The 17,836-nt window shown below is 37.1% G+C and overlaps 1 protein-coding gene across 9 annotated transcripts in view; it reads right to left on the bottom strand.

Moving 5' to 3' along the window:
• Window positions 1-17,836, bottom strand: part of PROM1 (prominin 1) — a 72,429-nt gene that overhangs the window by 21,011 nt on the left and 33,582 nt on the right. For all 9 annotated transcript variants that reach the window (XM_067530300.1, XM_067530301.1, XM_067530306.1 and 6 more), the window contains 10 exons: window positions 16,795-17,000; window positions 13,614-13,734; window positions 10,770-10,833; window positions 8,496-8,585; window positions 6,621-6,838; window positions 6,148-6,222; window positions 4,805-4,868; window positions 2,794-2,953; window positions 1,615-1,767; window positions 405-528 (listed from right to left, as the gene is read on the bottom strand). In XM_067530300.1, the coding sequence (XP_067386401.1) occupies window positions 405-528; window positions 1,615-1,767; window positions 2,794-2,953; window positions 4,805-4,868; window positions 6,148-6,222; window positions 6,621-6,838; window positions 8,496-8,585; window positions 10,770-10,833; window positions 13,614-13,734; window positions 16,795-17,000 (1,275 nt within the window). The remainder of the gene's footprint in view (window positions 1-404; window positions 529-1,614; window positions 1,768-2,793; window positions 2,954-4,804; window positions 4,869-6,147; window positions 6,223-6,620; window positions 6,839-8,495; window positions 8,586-10,769; window positions 10,834-13,613; window positions 13,735-16,794; window positions 17,001-17,836) is intronic.

The raw sequence follows: 17,836 nt of genomic DNA, 5'->3' as shown, positions 1-17,836 counted from the left end.
CAGAAAGTGGAAATTGTAGATCCACAAGTTATCTGGGGGGGCGGGGGACTGCTGAGCTGCAGGGATATTTACCTCCAGGGGCAGGCACACAGTATTTGTCAATCTCTGTTGAAGATTCAACCAAGAGAGGGACGAGCCTCTCCACCAGAGTGGAAACTAAGAGCCCCACATTATCATGTCTGATGTATGTAATCAAAAATGCCAAATCAGCACAAAAATTACAAACATCTTAAAGACTTAGGGTTTTTTTTTGTTGTTGGTTGGTTGTATTGTATTGTATTTTTAGGTGAGGTTAGTCCTGCTTTGAGCAGGGGGTTGGACTAGATGACCTCCTGAGGTCCCTTCCAACTCTAATATTCTATGATTCTATGATTGTTTAATATCTTGAACATGAATAACTTCACCTTGAACAAAGTCCGGTCTTCAAAGGGTTCACAGACCAGCTTTTCTACATTTCCACCTGTAACAAAGGTGATGACCACTACAATCATCAGCACCCAGGAGAAAAGGAAACTGAATCCAACTCCACTGGAGGGGGGAAAAAAAAAAGAGCCTAGTGAGAGTTTAGGAACATTGAAGTGCATGCAGTAGCTAAGCCAAAATTCAGGTACCGTAGCAATTTCCAAGAAGATTCAAAGACTGTTCCCAGTAGTGCTGCATCAGACTAAGGGCTTGTCTATAGGAATATTTAGTTTGTGGCAAGCTGGGATGTAAATCTACATCACAGTAGCCTGCCGTGCACTGTGTATCTGGGTGAACTCTGCTGCCACGCACAATAGGTCCAAAGCACATTTTATTTACCTTGCTTTGAAATGGAAGCAGAATAAAGCACACTAGGGATCAGAACCTGAGAGCCACAAGCAGGCGCTCTCATTTCTTAGGCTGGAAGTGGAGCATATTGGCTCTGTCAAGAGTGAATGCACTGCCTTTTTTTTTTTTTTAAATAAATGAAGGTCTCTAGTCTTCTCAAGAGTGGTCATATAAATTCCAGCACTCCTCAGCAAGGAGGAGGATTAAACCCAGTACTAGGATCCCTAATGATCATTACCACCCACTGAAAAAAAAAAACAAAAAACCCTCAGATCTGTTAAAAATAGGCCCTATTCCTCTATTCTTCCCGTGAAGCAGATCTACTCTCTCTCTCTCTGACCTCAAACAATGTTTAAACATGTTCTATACATATTATTTTTAGGAAGAAAACTACAAATTCCCTGTATATTCTAAATAATTTGACATATGTCCCAATTTTGCAATTCCCCAGTTGGTTTAAATGGATGTTTGTTAGCTACGATGCTCTCACTATAATAGATGCATGTGGTTTACCTTCTCACATGATCCTCTAGTAAAGAAATTACTATATATCAATGCCAATCCAAAGCAGCTTTTAAAGCATCCCAAGGCCAGAACTTGCTTCCATTAAGGCACTTAGTTTCCAAACATTTAACCTGTATTTTCATCTTAAAATTTATTTTCCCCCCCTTCAGTTGTCCAGCATATATATTTACTCAGGTAATAAATCCACTGCTCTTCAAAATATACTTTCCACAATATAGTACATAACTGTGAATGATGTTTGTGTAATATTTCACTTATATTTGTTAAAAATAAACTCACGCCATGAGGAAATTGCCTCCAGTGTTTGAGATACAGCCTCTTGTTGTTGGAGAAGCATGTTTATCATAACCACAGGTACCACATAACAATCCAAGATAGTAAAAGACCAGGATCAAAATCACCATGCAGCAGAGAATTAGACAACCCAACCATCTGATGAATGAATATAGACAGTTACAGGATTAATATGTGTAGCACATCACAGTCCAAATCAGGCATATTAGAAAAGAAATGGCAAGGAGATTAGAGGGTGAAACATATTATGCACTGGTGAGTGATCATTCAGAACAGACCCATTTCAAATGGGTTATAAATAGAGCTGTGCAAAAATCAACTAAAAATCTGTGAATGTGGGTTTGTTACAGAATTTCCAATCGCTCTTGTAAAGTTTACTTGTCTGAAAACACACGTACTACTTCATATCTGAATGTTGTAGAACAATTCTGGTTTTAGATTGTTGGGGTTAAATCCTAAGGTCTGAATGCACAACTTGGCACTTTACAATGTATTAATGTAATTACAGTTAATGGCACAGAATCAGGGGAATACAAGCTTAACCCTACTTTGGTAGGAATTCTTTTTTCCTTCTTACTCATGACAACCGAGTAACTCTGCTCAATCTACCTATGTATGTAGAATTTATCCAACACTACTCCACTCCAATACCTTCCATGCCTCTCTCCATTCTTCCTCCCTCCATTTGCTCCTGATTATTTCCCCCCCTCTCCTCCCTTCAGCTAATTCCCTCCCATCTTCCTTTCTTTCTCACCCTTGCTCTACAAGACATTCCACACAAAATAAAATATGACAAACAAAAATAAAAATTGCACAGCTAACCAAAAATAAAAAACTGTGCAACTAACATGATGTTTGCAAACCATTACTCTGCTTGTATGCTACATCCCTTATCCCCACCCTTTGTCTTGTCTAAATAGATTCAAAGCTCTGTAGGGCAGAAGCTCTCTCTTACTTTATATCTGTAGAGTGCCCAGCACAATCCTGGCAGAGCCTCTACCACAATACAAAATAATAAATTACAACAACTTTACAATAGCATCTAGGCTCCACTGTAGCTCAGTAATAATGCTTTTACTGATTTGACAAAAACAACTAATTATTTCAAAATATTTCTAGACAGCATTCCCCCCCTACTTTATTACTTAAGTACTATGTACTTACCTGTAGAAATCATACTGTTCCACTACTGGGAAATAATCTTGAACATATGCCTCACTCTGAGTAAGATATATTGTTAAATCAGCTAGAACCTTCTGAACAGGAAGCATTTTAGTGAAGCTAGTAATATTTGAACCAATGAAGTCCAAAAAATTTTTGATATCTGAAAGAGTAAGCATTGTGGGAGTATATTGTTACAAATCCAAAAGTGAAAAATTATATTCTACATACATCAAGTTAAAATACTTATTCATTTCAGCCATATTGTATATGGAGAATGGCAAGCCATGAAGACAAACATGAAACAGGACAGGCAAGCCACAAGGAATATTAGCTTTTAACATAAGACAATGGCATTTTAAGACACACATACCATAGTTTTAACATTCAACTTAACAATGAAGGATGTTGAAATCAAGTCAGAGTTTTCTCTTTCTGTTCATTCATTTTATAATGAATGTCTTTTTAAAATCCAGCTAGCTTAAATTTTGCACTTTTTGTAATATACTAAATACCAATACTGAAGCAAGGCAATTAGGTGCTACATTTATGATTAGTAGGAGAAGGTTTTTGTTTAAATACTACTTCTTACAGCAGACAACACACCCTGTGAAAGAAATTAAAGATCCTATATTAATTCCCCCCCACAGGAAGAGTTAGAAGTTATAATCTCAGTGTTTATGAAACATATACTTTAAATAAAAAGCCGTTCCAATTAATTAGCGGCATTCTTCAAGAAGATGTGCTAATGAAATAGTATTTTGGTCATCTCAATTTATGAGGGAATATGCCGGTCTGTAGGCATAATTTAACAATCATTTTTAGCTGCACAGAGATCCTAAAATATTTCATACCCCCATTGTACTCTATTCATATAAAAAGTGCATTTTTCTTCATTCTTTTTTCCTTCAAGATTTTGATGAACCCTATTCCATCAGGATTCATCCTATCAGATGTCAACTTGCCATGCGAGTTTGGTAACTAGCAGCACGGTCTCCTCCCTCCAGAATCAGGCCTTTTTTTACACTTTGAAATAGGTAGATTCAGGTACCAGGTTGCCTAGACCCAAGCCCTATTTCTCTCTTAATGAACTGAACTTTTCATGAAATTACTTGATTAGGAATTTTTCCTCTATTTTTAACTTGATTTCTACCTCACACTGTTATTAGTAAGAAACACTAAGCCAGTAAATAATGAAAGACTATCTGGTTTTATGCAAATTGGCAGCTCCTGGGAATGAGTAATTTTGCATTTAGATCTCCTTAATGAAAAAATGTAACATTATCATCTTAGAAAACTTTGACTAATTTTAGACAAGGTCACACAGTATGCTCTGTTTGCATACATACTGTGTATTGTTTTGCCAAACTTACAAGGAACAGCTGTTTATATTGGCAGAACAGGTCCACAATGCAAAAACAAAAATTAAAACAGATTAGTATACACACATTCATATCCTAAATGGACTATGTTGCCCTTTAATGATAAAACAGTTAAATTGGCTAAGAGCTTAGTTAATGGTATGGTTTTGGGATACTTAAACAGTAGATGAAGAACAAGTTAAGATATTACATAAGACATATGTTTTACCCCGCTAGATTTCATACCAACACATAGATCATTTATTTATTTATTTTTAGGAGCTTAGCTTAATAAATAAATACTGTATGTGAGGTTTTCCAACCAAAGCACTGTCAATATTATAGCAAAATAAAGATATAGTAACCCAAATGCAATTTAGACTCCAAAATTTTGTTTGCAAGGCAGTACTAGTCTAAGAAAATGCACAACACACCATATTTAATTATGAGCCAATAATACTGCCAAAGGTGGTCTTCTCAGTCTACAAAAATGTAAACAAGTTTCATATTTGCTAGCATTTTCTAAGACATCACAAATAAAGAGGATACAAAAAATATAACAATGGTAAAAGAGTGCTATTAAACTTTAATGTTATGGTCTAGAAAACAATTTATCAATCAAAATAAAAAGCAAATTCTATTATCTGTCTCACCGGATAAGATATTCTTGGTTTGGTTCAGCACTAAATCTGGAGTATCATTAAAAGCTGCATAACCCTAAAATAAATGCTGAGAGTTAAAAGAAATCTCAATGCCGAATTGCTAACATCTGGTTTTCTATTATCAAAGGGCTAATAATATACACAAACACATCTTATCAAACAAATTGTATGTCAAACAAATTGTGTGTCAGATCTTAAAGTACGAAATAATACTGTAAATTTAATGAAAGAATCTAATCTCTCCCAATTAGTCCTTGAAGAAGTGAAAATACACACTTTTTAAAAACATACATCGGTCATAGTCTCATGATTATGACCCTAACGTGCTTTTGTCTGATACAGAGCTAATGCTTACAAAGCTAAGTATGCATGCATGTTTTCTCAGTAAACAATGCTGAAATGCTGAACACCTGCACAGTCCATGCCTCTCAAGAGTGCCCCCATCCCATCCCAAAACAAAAATGTCAAGTTGAGATTGGAGAGCAGAACCATCAGTCAGGGAAGACGACCCACACAGTCAGCAGTGCCAGAATTTCAATCTTTTCCCTCAGGCCTTTATTTTAAGGAGACAAACAAAGGATTACAAATAAAAAACCCCAAAATGCTCAAAACGGTGGATGCCAAGCCCAGAGAACTTGGCAGCATCTTAGCTAGATAGGAAGGGAAAGGGCCCGGGCCCATTTCAATCTACCTAACCACCACCTGCTACCTTTTTATCTCCCCCTCACTCTGATCATCCATGTGACCGGCAAGGGTCTGGATTAACCCCTCATGTACTGGGGCTTGTGGAGTGCTTTTCTACCTTGTCACAGGGCTCCTACTAAAAGCACCCAAGTTTTAAAGCTCTCTCACATCTAACCCTCTCTGCTCAGATCAAGACATTTGTTTCCAGGCACAACTCATGGCATCCTATGGGTCTCCAAAAATAAAGTTATTTTACTGCCAACACCACAGTAGATTTCGTGTCTGCTATGCAGATGAGAATTTCTTTAAATTTAAGAATGGCAGAGAAAGAATGACTCATGAGAAGAACTTGCATTTTTAAATAAACTGAAAAGATATAGCATATGCCAGTCGACCCAGGTTTCTGTCTCTGTTTTTTTTAAGAATATCCTTCAGTAGACAACTAATGTTAATTATGGATGCACAGTGCTCGGAGGAGGTAAAGCCGTATACAAGTATTATTACATATTCAACCTTAAGATGTGAACCAATGTTGGGATAGTCAAGAGAGAAATCCACTAAGAAGCAGTAAGACTCCTACTTGGGAAAGCCAAGAATAAATGTGATATATAAACATCCCAGCTTATTATTTAATGTACCAAGAAATATACCTTTTGAACCAGACTGGAAAGGTCTGTTTTAAGGACATCATTGACTTTGGCAAGCTGTGTGCTCACACCTGGCAACTAGGATGGAAAAAAAGCATTGTTGAGTTAAATCAAAATACCATAAACACTACTTGACCATACATTTCAAAGGGGATGTAAAAACAAATTGGAAGAACGTGTATATCACAATATTGTTAGTGCTCTCCTTAACCCTTTGTTGGATGAAAGCAAAACTTATACTCAGCAATTATAGTTAGCAGATTATAGTGGTGGCAAGAAGAGCACTTTAACGTAGTTTGACATATATTTTATTTTCTTCTGCACTCAAGATGAAAACCGTGATTGAAATTGCAGAGGTGAAGAGATGCAGAGTAGATCGTTTGATTACTCCACAGATTGAGCCTAAATCAGAGGAATACAACAGAGCTAATCCCAATGAAACCGCACTGTGAAACATGGAAAAAATATTTTCTTACCCCACTGAAGTTAGCATTGATACTTAGTTGATTTAACGAATTTCTGATAATGTTGCATGTTGAAGCAGCTTGAGCAGTAGAGCATGCAGAGTCACTGAGTGTGTTGCTCAGGTGTGTTTTAACATCGGTCAGGTTAGCATGCAGCCTTTCAGTACCTTCCTGCAAAACCTCCACAGAGACGCTCACATTTTCCAATGCCTCCTTTGTTTCTCTGATTGCTGTGATGATAAAGATTTTAAAACAAGTTTTATTTAGAAGTCAGTCTAGTTACTCAGCAAGATGCATATATTTACCTACAAAAACCAACTCTATTGCAGCAGAAGATATGCGGCAAATAGAAGCATGGAATATTTTGCTAGCACAGGCCAAACATAGTCAATCTATTTTTACTAGGATTCCACCCATTCCCAAAATTTACCCCCTTTTTTACTCCTTGTTTGGACACTTGTTTTGATGGATTGCAGCAAAGAAATACAAGGAGACCACTGTTTCATTATCATATACCAGCACAAGTGGGTCAAGTCATCAGCAACAAATCCAGGGCCTTATTTTGCAATCTCAATATGATATTTTCTGTATTTCTATCACTACCATACACCTGGAACACATCACTGAACTGAGTTTCAAGTTAAACAGAATATGTTGCATCAGCCGGATTTTAATGCTGGTTCAATGTTTTCTGTCTTTAGATCTCAGCCCAGTCATACAAAAACAATGAAGTGTTGAACAGAAGAGTAAGACAAACAGATACAGCTAAAAATGCACAAGAAAGTGCACAAAAATGAACCACACGTCACACAACACATAAGATTTTGTCAAGTCCTTTACCTTTGATAGCCCTTTCCACTTTGACTTCAAGCCAAAAAGAAAAATAAAGCAAAGAAAGGAGAATGATAATGGGTGATGAGAAAGGGGTCTGGTGACGTGTGCAAACAGTTTCATGTGCATGGGTAGAGCAAAAAAAAAAAAAAAAAGAAAAGTGACTAAATTCACTGATAATTTTCACTTTTGTATGTAGAACTGCACCACTTACAAATTCCTGAATTAGCTATCTTGCATAGAAAAAGAACTGTGGAAATCATCTTTATAATGAACAAATCATAGAATCAAGTCTTACTAAGCCCTAAAGCATGTATGGTCAAGAAATTTTAGTTGCTGGCATTTTCACAGTTAACTAGATTTGATGGTGCTAGCCCATGCATAAAAAGCAGCAACACACCTATGAGAACTGAAGGTATAAAATGGAGTATGACCTGCCTCAGAAGGTGAAACTACTACTCGTTAATTACAGTTCACAAAAAGTTCAAATGTTTCCCAATCAGCCTTTTCATATAAGAAGAGTAAGTCTGGCAACAGACATACCATTTCAAAATGATGGGAAATTCACACAAAGACCCAATTGAATAAGTTCAAAACCATGCATACAATGTAATCAATCCACTGGCTAATTCTGCTGTGTAAACTCAACTACCACTGCAACTTCCATAAACCATTGGTACTACTGGAAGAGAGAAGGATGGGAAGCGTACCCAGGCAAAACCTAGCATTCAAAAGAGTTTATAAATATCCACAAGGTCCAGTATTACTCAGTATGAAAGTTCACAACCATCCATTACCTTTATAAACAGAGAGATAGAAGGATGCATATTCTAAGGAAAAGAAAAATAAGGTCCTGCCACTGCAATAAACCTTTCTTTCCTCTGTAATTGGACCATGCCTTTCCCTCTTGTCCCAATGCATGCACAAAACTCTCAATTCATTTGGTGTCACTGCCCAGAAAAGAACTCTGCTTATAGACTGATTAATCAGGGAGAGGATGTCTCTATTAAAAAGGCAATAGAAGGTTAATAAATAAAAGCAGAAATGTGCATTTACCTCCTGCCATTGTTAGAGCTGCATCGAGTGCAGGACGTACTTCTTTTGCGAACCGCTCCTGAACTCTGCTGCCAAGCAATGGCCCAACATCTGTAGTAAGAGAAAATAAAAACCACTGCAAGCCAGTTCAATGCAATCATCTATCACTACCTATCAGAACAAGTGCTACGTATCTTGCACCAATTTTTACTAACTTCTTTAAAAAAAAATTGCACTCAGGACTAAAATCAAAGTTCAGTGAAAGAGAACTCCATTGCCCACACCTTCTTTGGACCATTTACCTCTAATATTTATAGGATTAAGCAATAAATCAAAAGGGAGTGAGGGCTATTTATTTGTGCCTGACTTAGAAAAGTGAAGATACTCTAGCAATGCAACAATAAACCAGAAATGCACGCTCCAGCATTGCTTTTTGTTATCAAAAAACTGCTCCTTAATTTTACTTTTTTATTTTTCAGAACACACTAAGAAAAGTCCAGCATTTCGCAGTGAATTTTGGGCAACAATCTTTTACTATGAGCTATTTTTCATAGTGCATGAGAAATGAGTACCTTTATTCTTTGGATCCCCTCTTCCCTAAAAGCCCCAGCTGCACTCTTAAAATACATTCCCAAAGATGCTTTACATTTTCCATCAAACTTAGAGTTTTGTGCTTCTGCCCATCACTGATTACAGTGACCAGATTATCTGGTCCATCTTCCACATAAAATAGATTGGCAATAGTCAATTCCCTAGTGAACTTCATGGAGTCTGGATTTTCTCTATTTTAAAGGCAAAGAATGGTCTTAAGGTAGGGTTTTGTTTTTTAGGGGAGATATGAGCTCTTATGTAGCTGGGACCTGACCCACTGACTGCTTTGAAAATAAAGACCCAAGTCTTAAACTAGCAGTGGAAACAGATAAATACTCAGGCTAGGTCTACACTAGCGATCTTACAGCGGCACATCTGTACTGATCCAGCTGCATAACTGTAAGATCACTCGTGTAGCTGCTCTATGCTGACAGGAGAGTGCTCTCCTGCCAACATAATAAAATCACCTCCATGAGCGGCGGTAGCTATGTTGGCAGGAGAAACTCTTCCACATAGCGCTGCCCACACCGGCATTTCTGTCGGTATAATTTATGTCGCTTGGGGGGTGGGGGGGAGGGTGTTTTTTCACACTACTGAGTGACATAAGTTACACCAACAAAAGGGTAGGGTAGACATAGCCTCAATTTAGTCTCTGCAACTTCAAGAGCATGGAAAGCCATAAACAAGTGCTGAACGTGCAGATGGGAATTTCAAATTATCTGTCAAATGCCCATTAGTCCTGTGCCGTATCGCCCTTCAAGGCCAGTTGTGCATTCTGTGGTTTTGTCTAGATTAGGATTTAAAAAGGTGTGATGTTATGTTATCTAATGTGTTTTAAAAGCCTAGCATAGAAAAGACACGCTGTCTTTAACATGTGCTATAGCACATGTTAAGTACACAGTCTTATCTACACAGATATTTAAAACATGCTCACTAAACAGTGCTACCACCACACCTTTTTTTCTAGTCTAGAGAAAACCCATATATAGCTAGGCTCTTTTTAACTTTAGAAACTGAAGTAAAAGCCTTGAATAAAAATCTACATTATGGCTCTCTCTCTCTCTTTTTTTTTTTTTTTTTTTTTTAATTAAAAGCTTCGGAAATGTCACCAAGTGCTGTAATTATGCTGCAGAGGAAAACATAGCAATTGCTTAAAGTTTCACGGATCCGTGCTTTTTAAGGGCTAGTTATGAAATAATTGCTCTCAGTCAAATACCTGAAAGAGTTTTACATACATCAATAAACTTATATTTCAATATGTCTATGTGGTAGGTATTATTATAATGCCAAGAACACTAACACACAGTACCTGATTTGACTAGGCTGAAACACAACCTGAATTGCAGCCAGGAGCCATGTCACTTGGCACCCAGTCCTGTGCTTCAAAAATTAAGAAATGCTTCCTCTGAAACTAACAAGTACTAGTGATTACTGAACTCAAAACGGCAAAAAATTACTAGTCTTTGACTTAACGTGAAAGTCATTTAAATGAAGAATGGAGATTACACATTTTTCTAAAAAGTATTGTGCCACACCTGAGACAGAAGAACTATATTTTTGTTTTATTAATCTGTTTGGATTCTGGTTATAACAATTTGACTTTCATTTTGTGTTATAAGCCATTCATGAGCTCATCAGTGAACTCTACACTGAATACACATAGAACTTAGCAGAGACATAGCTAATAAAACTTTTATTGCTTACTATTAAGGTCGGAGACCGCTTTGTTCTTGGTAGTGTTGTATTGGCTCACCAAGTAGTCAATTTGCTAGAAGTTTAAAAAAATATTTTTAGTAAAGAAATAGTAACCACCCCACACAAGTATATTTAACTGCAAAACCTCAAACACTTGAACTCTACCATTAATATGTTCAACTAACCAAATATATTTAATCCTTGTACAGTACAATTCTATTTAATCGTGATATGCTTAATTGGGAAATCTCCTGGGGAGTAGATTTAAACCCCAATGATAATTAATAGAAGCAATTGCTGCTTCATAAGGATTTCTTCAAGAGATTTAGTATGACTAGGTCTTGTATATCTCCGTTTCATGCTAGTTCTATCCATTTGGTCATCTAACAATGTTTAGTCCCTCTTTCACTGTGATATATGCAGGAAGTGTGTGAACTGCTTCACCATTTTTTATTCCTTTCAGTTAGCCCTTAATAGGCCAGGCAGTTTGCTGGAGCTTCCACTGCAGGCCACGGGAAGAGAAGTGGTTGTCCTTTCCAATTGCAGGCTGTGCCCTTTACCCATACCTTGGGTCTGTTCAGTGATGGTTTAGGCTCTGCAACTACCCCAGACTGCATCAGAACTATGATGTTGAGGTCTTCTGTTAATCAGTAGTCTTTGGTTGTATTTCTATTTGGCTTGTATCTTCAAGTATTCAGTATGGTAAATACCATGTGTCACAAAAGTAGCAGTGATTAAATGGCTTAAATCAACAAATGCAGTAAATGAAACATTTTGTGCCTGATGGAGATTGTTTTTGCCTCAATTATCAATATACTGTGGTTTTTTAGGCTTTAGAGTCTGGAGAAAAGACTCATTTAAACAATTGTTGGCAAGACTGCTATGAATTCCCAAACATCACCACAAAAGAAAGTGGGATTTAGAATGACTAGCAAAACAAGTATAGATATTTTAGGGAAAGGGAGTATAAGTCTACATGATTAATAGACTCAAAAAGATGGACAGAATGTCAACTGCACTGAAGTGTGGTGTTGACAGTGCAATACTTATGTAGTCTGCAAATCTTCTGTGACAACAGCTCTGAGCACTTGACATCTTTATCAAAGCCACTATACGTTATGCACTTAATGCTGATGGGACATGTTAAGTTCGACATCTGAGTACTTCAAAGTCTACAGCCTATCAAATGGATTCTATACCATTGCTGTCAACAAACTGAAGAGTCTTCCGATTATTCTCAAGAATTCCTGGGATTGGATTAGTGACAGATGAGTACATGATGTAAAAGTGCCTTGCACAACAAAACAACATATTAAGAAAAGTCACAGATGATAGAATAGACTATAGATAACATTTAGTTAACTAGAGAGAAAGAACTAATAATCCTAGGTAAAAACTGGAAAATATAATACATAACTGAGGCTTTGAGGAGTCTCTACAATTCTCCTGAACATTTTATCTCTAATACGTCTTTTAATTTAATGAAACAATACTTTTAGGAGTAGTTAACTTTTTAGATATTTTATATACATCATGATAGCTGAAGGAAACACAAGAGACATTTTATATTCTGACATTTCCTACAGTGAGCACCCAGATGTGGCCGTTGTAAGAGAGGGGGAGATGAAAGAATTCTTGGTATAACTGGGTCATATCCACCAATGTCAGGTTCATGTCAATGCCCTAAGCCAGCTCAAAATAATTGTAGACTTACAAAAAGCACTCCAAACTGCAAGCCAAAGGTTCACAACATGACCTCATTTTTCCTTCAGCACATCTGCCCCAAAGGGCTCTGCCATTATATTGAGTTTTCATACACATGTGCTGGGGCAAAAGGGAATAATATGCTGAGATGTGGAGAGAATTAAGGAAGTGGTGGATAGAGATTTCCCTTCAAACAACAGTATACTCTAGCCAAGACTGCAATTTGGAGGAGACTCCTAAATCCCCAGACTCTCACATTATCACCACAAAGCCTCCAGTCAAAAGAAAAGCAGTTCAGACTCTATGGTAGAATGGGATTATTATGACCAAGGCAGAAGGTGGTCACTGTACCCACAGATGTGACAGTGTTGCCTGAACTGGCTCTGTCAAAACTTTAGCTACCTGTAAGAAATGGGATTTTATTTATTTATTTATTTATTTATTTTTGCGCTTTCCACATGATTTTTAAACCCAAAATGTTTAGACACTATGGTTTTTCAACTTGCAATGAATTAACCACACACAGAAGGGAAAAACTATCATATAAAGTTCTCTAGTAGGAATTTATCTTTCATCGGAGAAAGTCATATAGGGAAGTATTTGGTGGACGCTTTGCTGTGTAAAAGGAAGTGTTTTAAGGACAGTGTTCTTCATATTTGGTATGCCTCACCTCAATATATATAATAAAAACTGCATAAAAGGTGTTTAAAAACAAATAAAAAAAGGCTACAGTTCACTCTAGAGAATATTGGCATAAAGAAAAGTGATTTAAGGTGCAGTTGCCCATACATACTTTTATAAGTACTACCAAAACAACAGGTTATTTCTCTTAAAAATTACCTCTTTGGCAATGCACAATGCAACAACAGGAAAAAAAGGAATAGGAGTGTCATATTACTGCAGATCATTTTATTTGTTCAAAGAATGCTGGTCCACAGAATACTTGGTGAATATTAATTAATGTATGAGCAGCCCTTTATCTTGTATCGTATTGTGCATTATATTTTGTGTGATTGGCAACCAGAGCAATGGATGGGCACCCATAGAGGAAATGCGTTTTGTTGCATGCATCAGTAGACAGAAACGCTATTTTTCTAGAATGCTTATCTTACATACACAACCACATAAAGAAAGAAAACATCTCTTTACCCCTGGAGTGTCGTTGAGGAAAATTCTCAGGTCTTTAAAATTACTGTGCATCAGGTTCTTTGCTCCCCGGACTTGACTTGTTAAGTGTTGGTTGGCAGCATAAGCACAAAGGACACCGATACTATAAACAGAAAGATAAGAAATATTTACTTTACTACTGCAAATACCCATTCTGCCAATTAAGAACAAAAAACCATAGCAAAGTAATCAACATTTATCTGGATAACGGAGTCCCTTTATAGACAAATTAAGGCCACGTCTACACTTGCCGTGAAATTTGGCGGCAGTTGACGGGAGATACGCAAGCTACATAGAGTAGCTTGCATATCACCTGTCGACTTCCTAAGTTCTGCTTACCGCAGCATCTCCACTTCGCTGCGCTGACGGGAAGTGCCCTCCCGTCAACGCAGAGTTACTCTTTTTGGCGAGGGTGGATTAGTGGCGTCGACTTCCAGGTCAATAGAGCGAGTCTCCATTTCTGCTCAGTCGATCCGGGTGAATTGATCCGGCGGTGCCGACTGTGCCGCCGTCGGTATAGACATAGGCTAAGAAATGTCTCCTTTTACCATTTACTAAAATAAATTCTTATTTTAACCATTAGGTGGCACTGGAGCATTAGCTGTAAGCTTTGATATGGTCCCACTAATTTTCCATATTTAATAAAGAAATCACCTTAACCCAGAAGCCTTCTAAAGGCGCAAACACACAATAGCAAGACAATTTGCAGCACTGCAGTTGTCAGAAATTTACAAAAATTATACAAGATGTACAAAAACTATGCATACTTGGCTATTTTTAAAAAACTAAGATTTATGAAGGCTAACTTTTTTTTCATTAGTAACTATTAGTCTTGACATCTACAAGAAAATAGTTGTTAAAATAAAATTATTAAAAGGAATTATACATGATACATGTTTTTAAATTAGAATTACTTCCACTGCTAATTTTTTCACTACAGCCCCAATCTTCCAAACACTTTAAATGTACTTAAAAGCACAGAGTCTCATTAACTTCAGTGGAGTTACTCGTCCTTAAAAGGATGCCCTTTTGCAGAACCAGGGCCACTGGGAGAAAAATATAAATATAAATAAAATAGAAGGTGCGGGGCAGAAGGGAATTTCAATCAGTACATTTGGTGATTAGAACTGCACAATTCTAACCTCAATGTGATAGATCTGTATATACCGAAAAACAAGGTAACTAAAAGCCCATTTTGCAGGTTAGAAATTAACACCTTAAATTTCAGACAGGCATCACCTGGTAGCCAGGGCAGATCATACCATGGGTGTAACTTGCCCCTCTATGGGAAATGTTGCTTAAAAAGTCAGGCACCTGCATTCTGCACTACCTGCAATTTCTGGATTGTCTTAAGATGTAACTTCATGCAGTGGGCAATGAGGAAACCAGCTCAAGGCTAGCAACATCAAAGGGAACTGACAGATGTAAAAGGAACACCATGGACATGGGATCCTCATGCTAGGAAATCAAATCACTAACACAAAAGATACTGGCTCTATTCTATGGTTACCACTAGGGGAAAAATTTCTGGCACCAGTGCATGATGGTGCAATTGGGAAGGGACATGAGCAAGCACTTGAAGAATCTTAGCAGCATGGGCAGAGAGAAGAGGTCAGATTTTGGAGATGTTGTTTATTACTGTACCCCAAGATATAAACACTCTAGATGCTGCTGGAGCTGTTCTACGAGAATTGCATCACTAACCTTCACCTCGCAGAAAGAAGGATTTGGGACAGGATGACAACTGGAGAGTTCAATATCAAGAGATAATTTTTAACCAAAGATTTAACAATTGCTTCTTTAAAAACACACAAGCGTCAAGCCTTCTTAAAGGCAGCCACTAATGGTAACTGAGGGCTGTCTACACTGAAAATTAAGGTGTAATTGTGGTGCGGGTAAGGCATACCTATGCTAGCTTTAATCTAGCTCACTGGTGATAATAGTAATGAAAATATGGCAGCCCAGATTTCAGCATGCATTAGCGACAATGGCACCAGCATTTCCTCACTTGTCTTTACTAACTGAACGGTCCTGGGTTTAATTCCATTTGCAGCCCACCACTCCCCGAACATCCTCACTAACCACATCAGTCAACACTCAAGCAGAGATGATAGCATCTCCATCAAATAATTAAAACAAAAAAACAAAAACAAAACTAGACAGACATGAAAAATACATTAAGCAACTTTAAAAGGTGACCATTCAAAATAATCTGGTTGCATTTCTGGCCAATGTATGCATTGTTTCTTTCACATCCACAAGGAGAGCGATGATTCTGAATATTATTTTCCACAGTGAAAGAAAACAGATTATCTGCTTTATTTTGACCAACAGAAAAAGAAAAATACCTCATAACTGTCATCCAAATGAAAATACAAAATTAGTGTGTAACTCACATGACTGAGTTTACAATGACATCTTTGTTCTTTGGAAGAGGTTGTTTTTATATCCTTGGAGTGTTGCTCTCACAAAGCAAAGAGGTCAGCAATTGCAACCCAACAAAAAAGGTACTTTGTAAATTCAAATGGGATCTTTTTCTGTTTAGCTTTCCAAGAGGAGGGTGGAGAACAGATGTGAATCTTTAAACACACTGTGCACTCAAATATTCACCCAAACAGATAGATACATAACATGAAACAGGAAAATTCTACTTATTATCTAGTGAGCTTTGACAAATCACTGAAGAAAGTCTGAGGGACGACAAACACAGAATCACTTCTGACCACCACTCGACTACAAACAAAATGTGTTAAAATCGCCTCTCAATCTCAATCAAATGTCAGCTGAGTACAAGACAGATAATCTTTTGTTCATGAGTTATCAACTTTTAAATGGCCATTTGGATTATTGATTTAAAAACAAAAAGTGATCTCCCAGGAAAAGGTCTCATGTTCCAAATTCCAACAATGTTTCACACCTTAAACCCCTCAAAAACTGGATTCACTCACTAACATGTCATTAACGATATTAGCACTATTGTATTGAGTTGTAAAATATCTTTTTTTTTTTTTTTTTTTTTTTAAAGCAAAAGTGAATATATTACTTTTAGGCTAATAAAACTTCAGCATCTACAGATGATAAACTAGACTTAATATTCCTTGTTGTATAGTAATGCAAGATTAGTATTGTGCAAAATTAGCATCATACTCTTTACTATACTTGCCTGATAATTAAAGAAGCAACAAAAAGAAATGTTGCAAAGCAGCCCCTCCGACAGTCAGCATTTTTCTTCTGTCTTTGGTGCATTTCTCCACCACAGTTGTCACAGCAACGACACATACAGAAGCACAGTCCCACAAGAGGCAGGAAAAGAACAAATAGCAATCCCAAGGCAGCAGACACTATAAAACCGATTTCATAGTAGATTGCCTGCAATTCAGACAAAAATAACTAACAGCAGATATTACACCGTTGTTGAGATTCACAGACAGTCACTGCTTAAAAATAAAAATTAAAGCTACAAGAGTCATTAGTTACTGTGGTGTTTGGACTCAATGTTTTCTAAGTCATCAATATATATCTCTCAACATTTTTATCGGAAACAGATAAAACATTGTAAATGTTGATTACTAACCTATCAAGAATTGGCTTTAAGTAGCATATTTAACAACTAAACAAGCTCATGATATTGATGCAACTTGCATTATAATGGATTAAAACTGGGCATACTGGATTAGCAGGCCCACAATTTGATCTACTGTCTCTCACAGCTGCTCCAAAAAGGTATCTGAAAATATCAACAATCAACATACTGTATTGTAGTGGAAAATTATTGATTTTTGTTCTTAAAAAATAGATGTCTGTTATGAGTGGAAGGCCTGATTACAAAAACTGAAGAGAAATATTAAATTATGAAGGACAGTGCCATCGTCAAAACAAAATGTAAAAATAGCTGAAAGACAAAAAACATCAAGGAATGGATTTTTAAGCTCTGAAGTATAGACTCTTGATCAGAGAGTCATGTACACTGCTATGCTAAGCTGGCAACAAATAAACTAGCATCTAAAAGGATAGATTTTCAAAGGCACAAACTCCCTTTTAATCACTGAGGTGGAAGCTTAACTGTCCTTGGTGCCTTTGCAAACCTCCTGCTAAGGGTATATCTACACAGCAATGAAAAATCTGTGGCTGGCCCGTGTCAGCTGACTCAGGCTCACAGGACTCAGGCTGTGGGGCTGTTCCATCGCTGTGTAGACTACGGGCTC

Source organism: Emydura macquarii, unplaced genomic scaffold (assembly GCF_026122565.2).
Source record: "Emydura macquarii macquarii isolate MOO-44397 ecotype Brisbane River unplaced genomic scaffold, CSIRO-AGI_Emac_v2 contig_3062, whole genome shotgun sequence".
Classification (NCBI taxonomy): domain Eukaryota; kingdom Metazoa; phylum Chordata; order Testudines; family Chelidae; genus Emydura; species Emydura macquarii.
The sequence above is the reverse complement of the archived record's forward strand: the minus strand, read 5'-3'. Positions and strand labels throughout refer to the sequence as shown.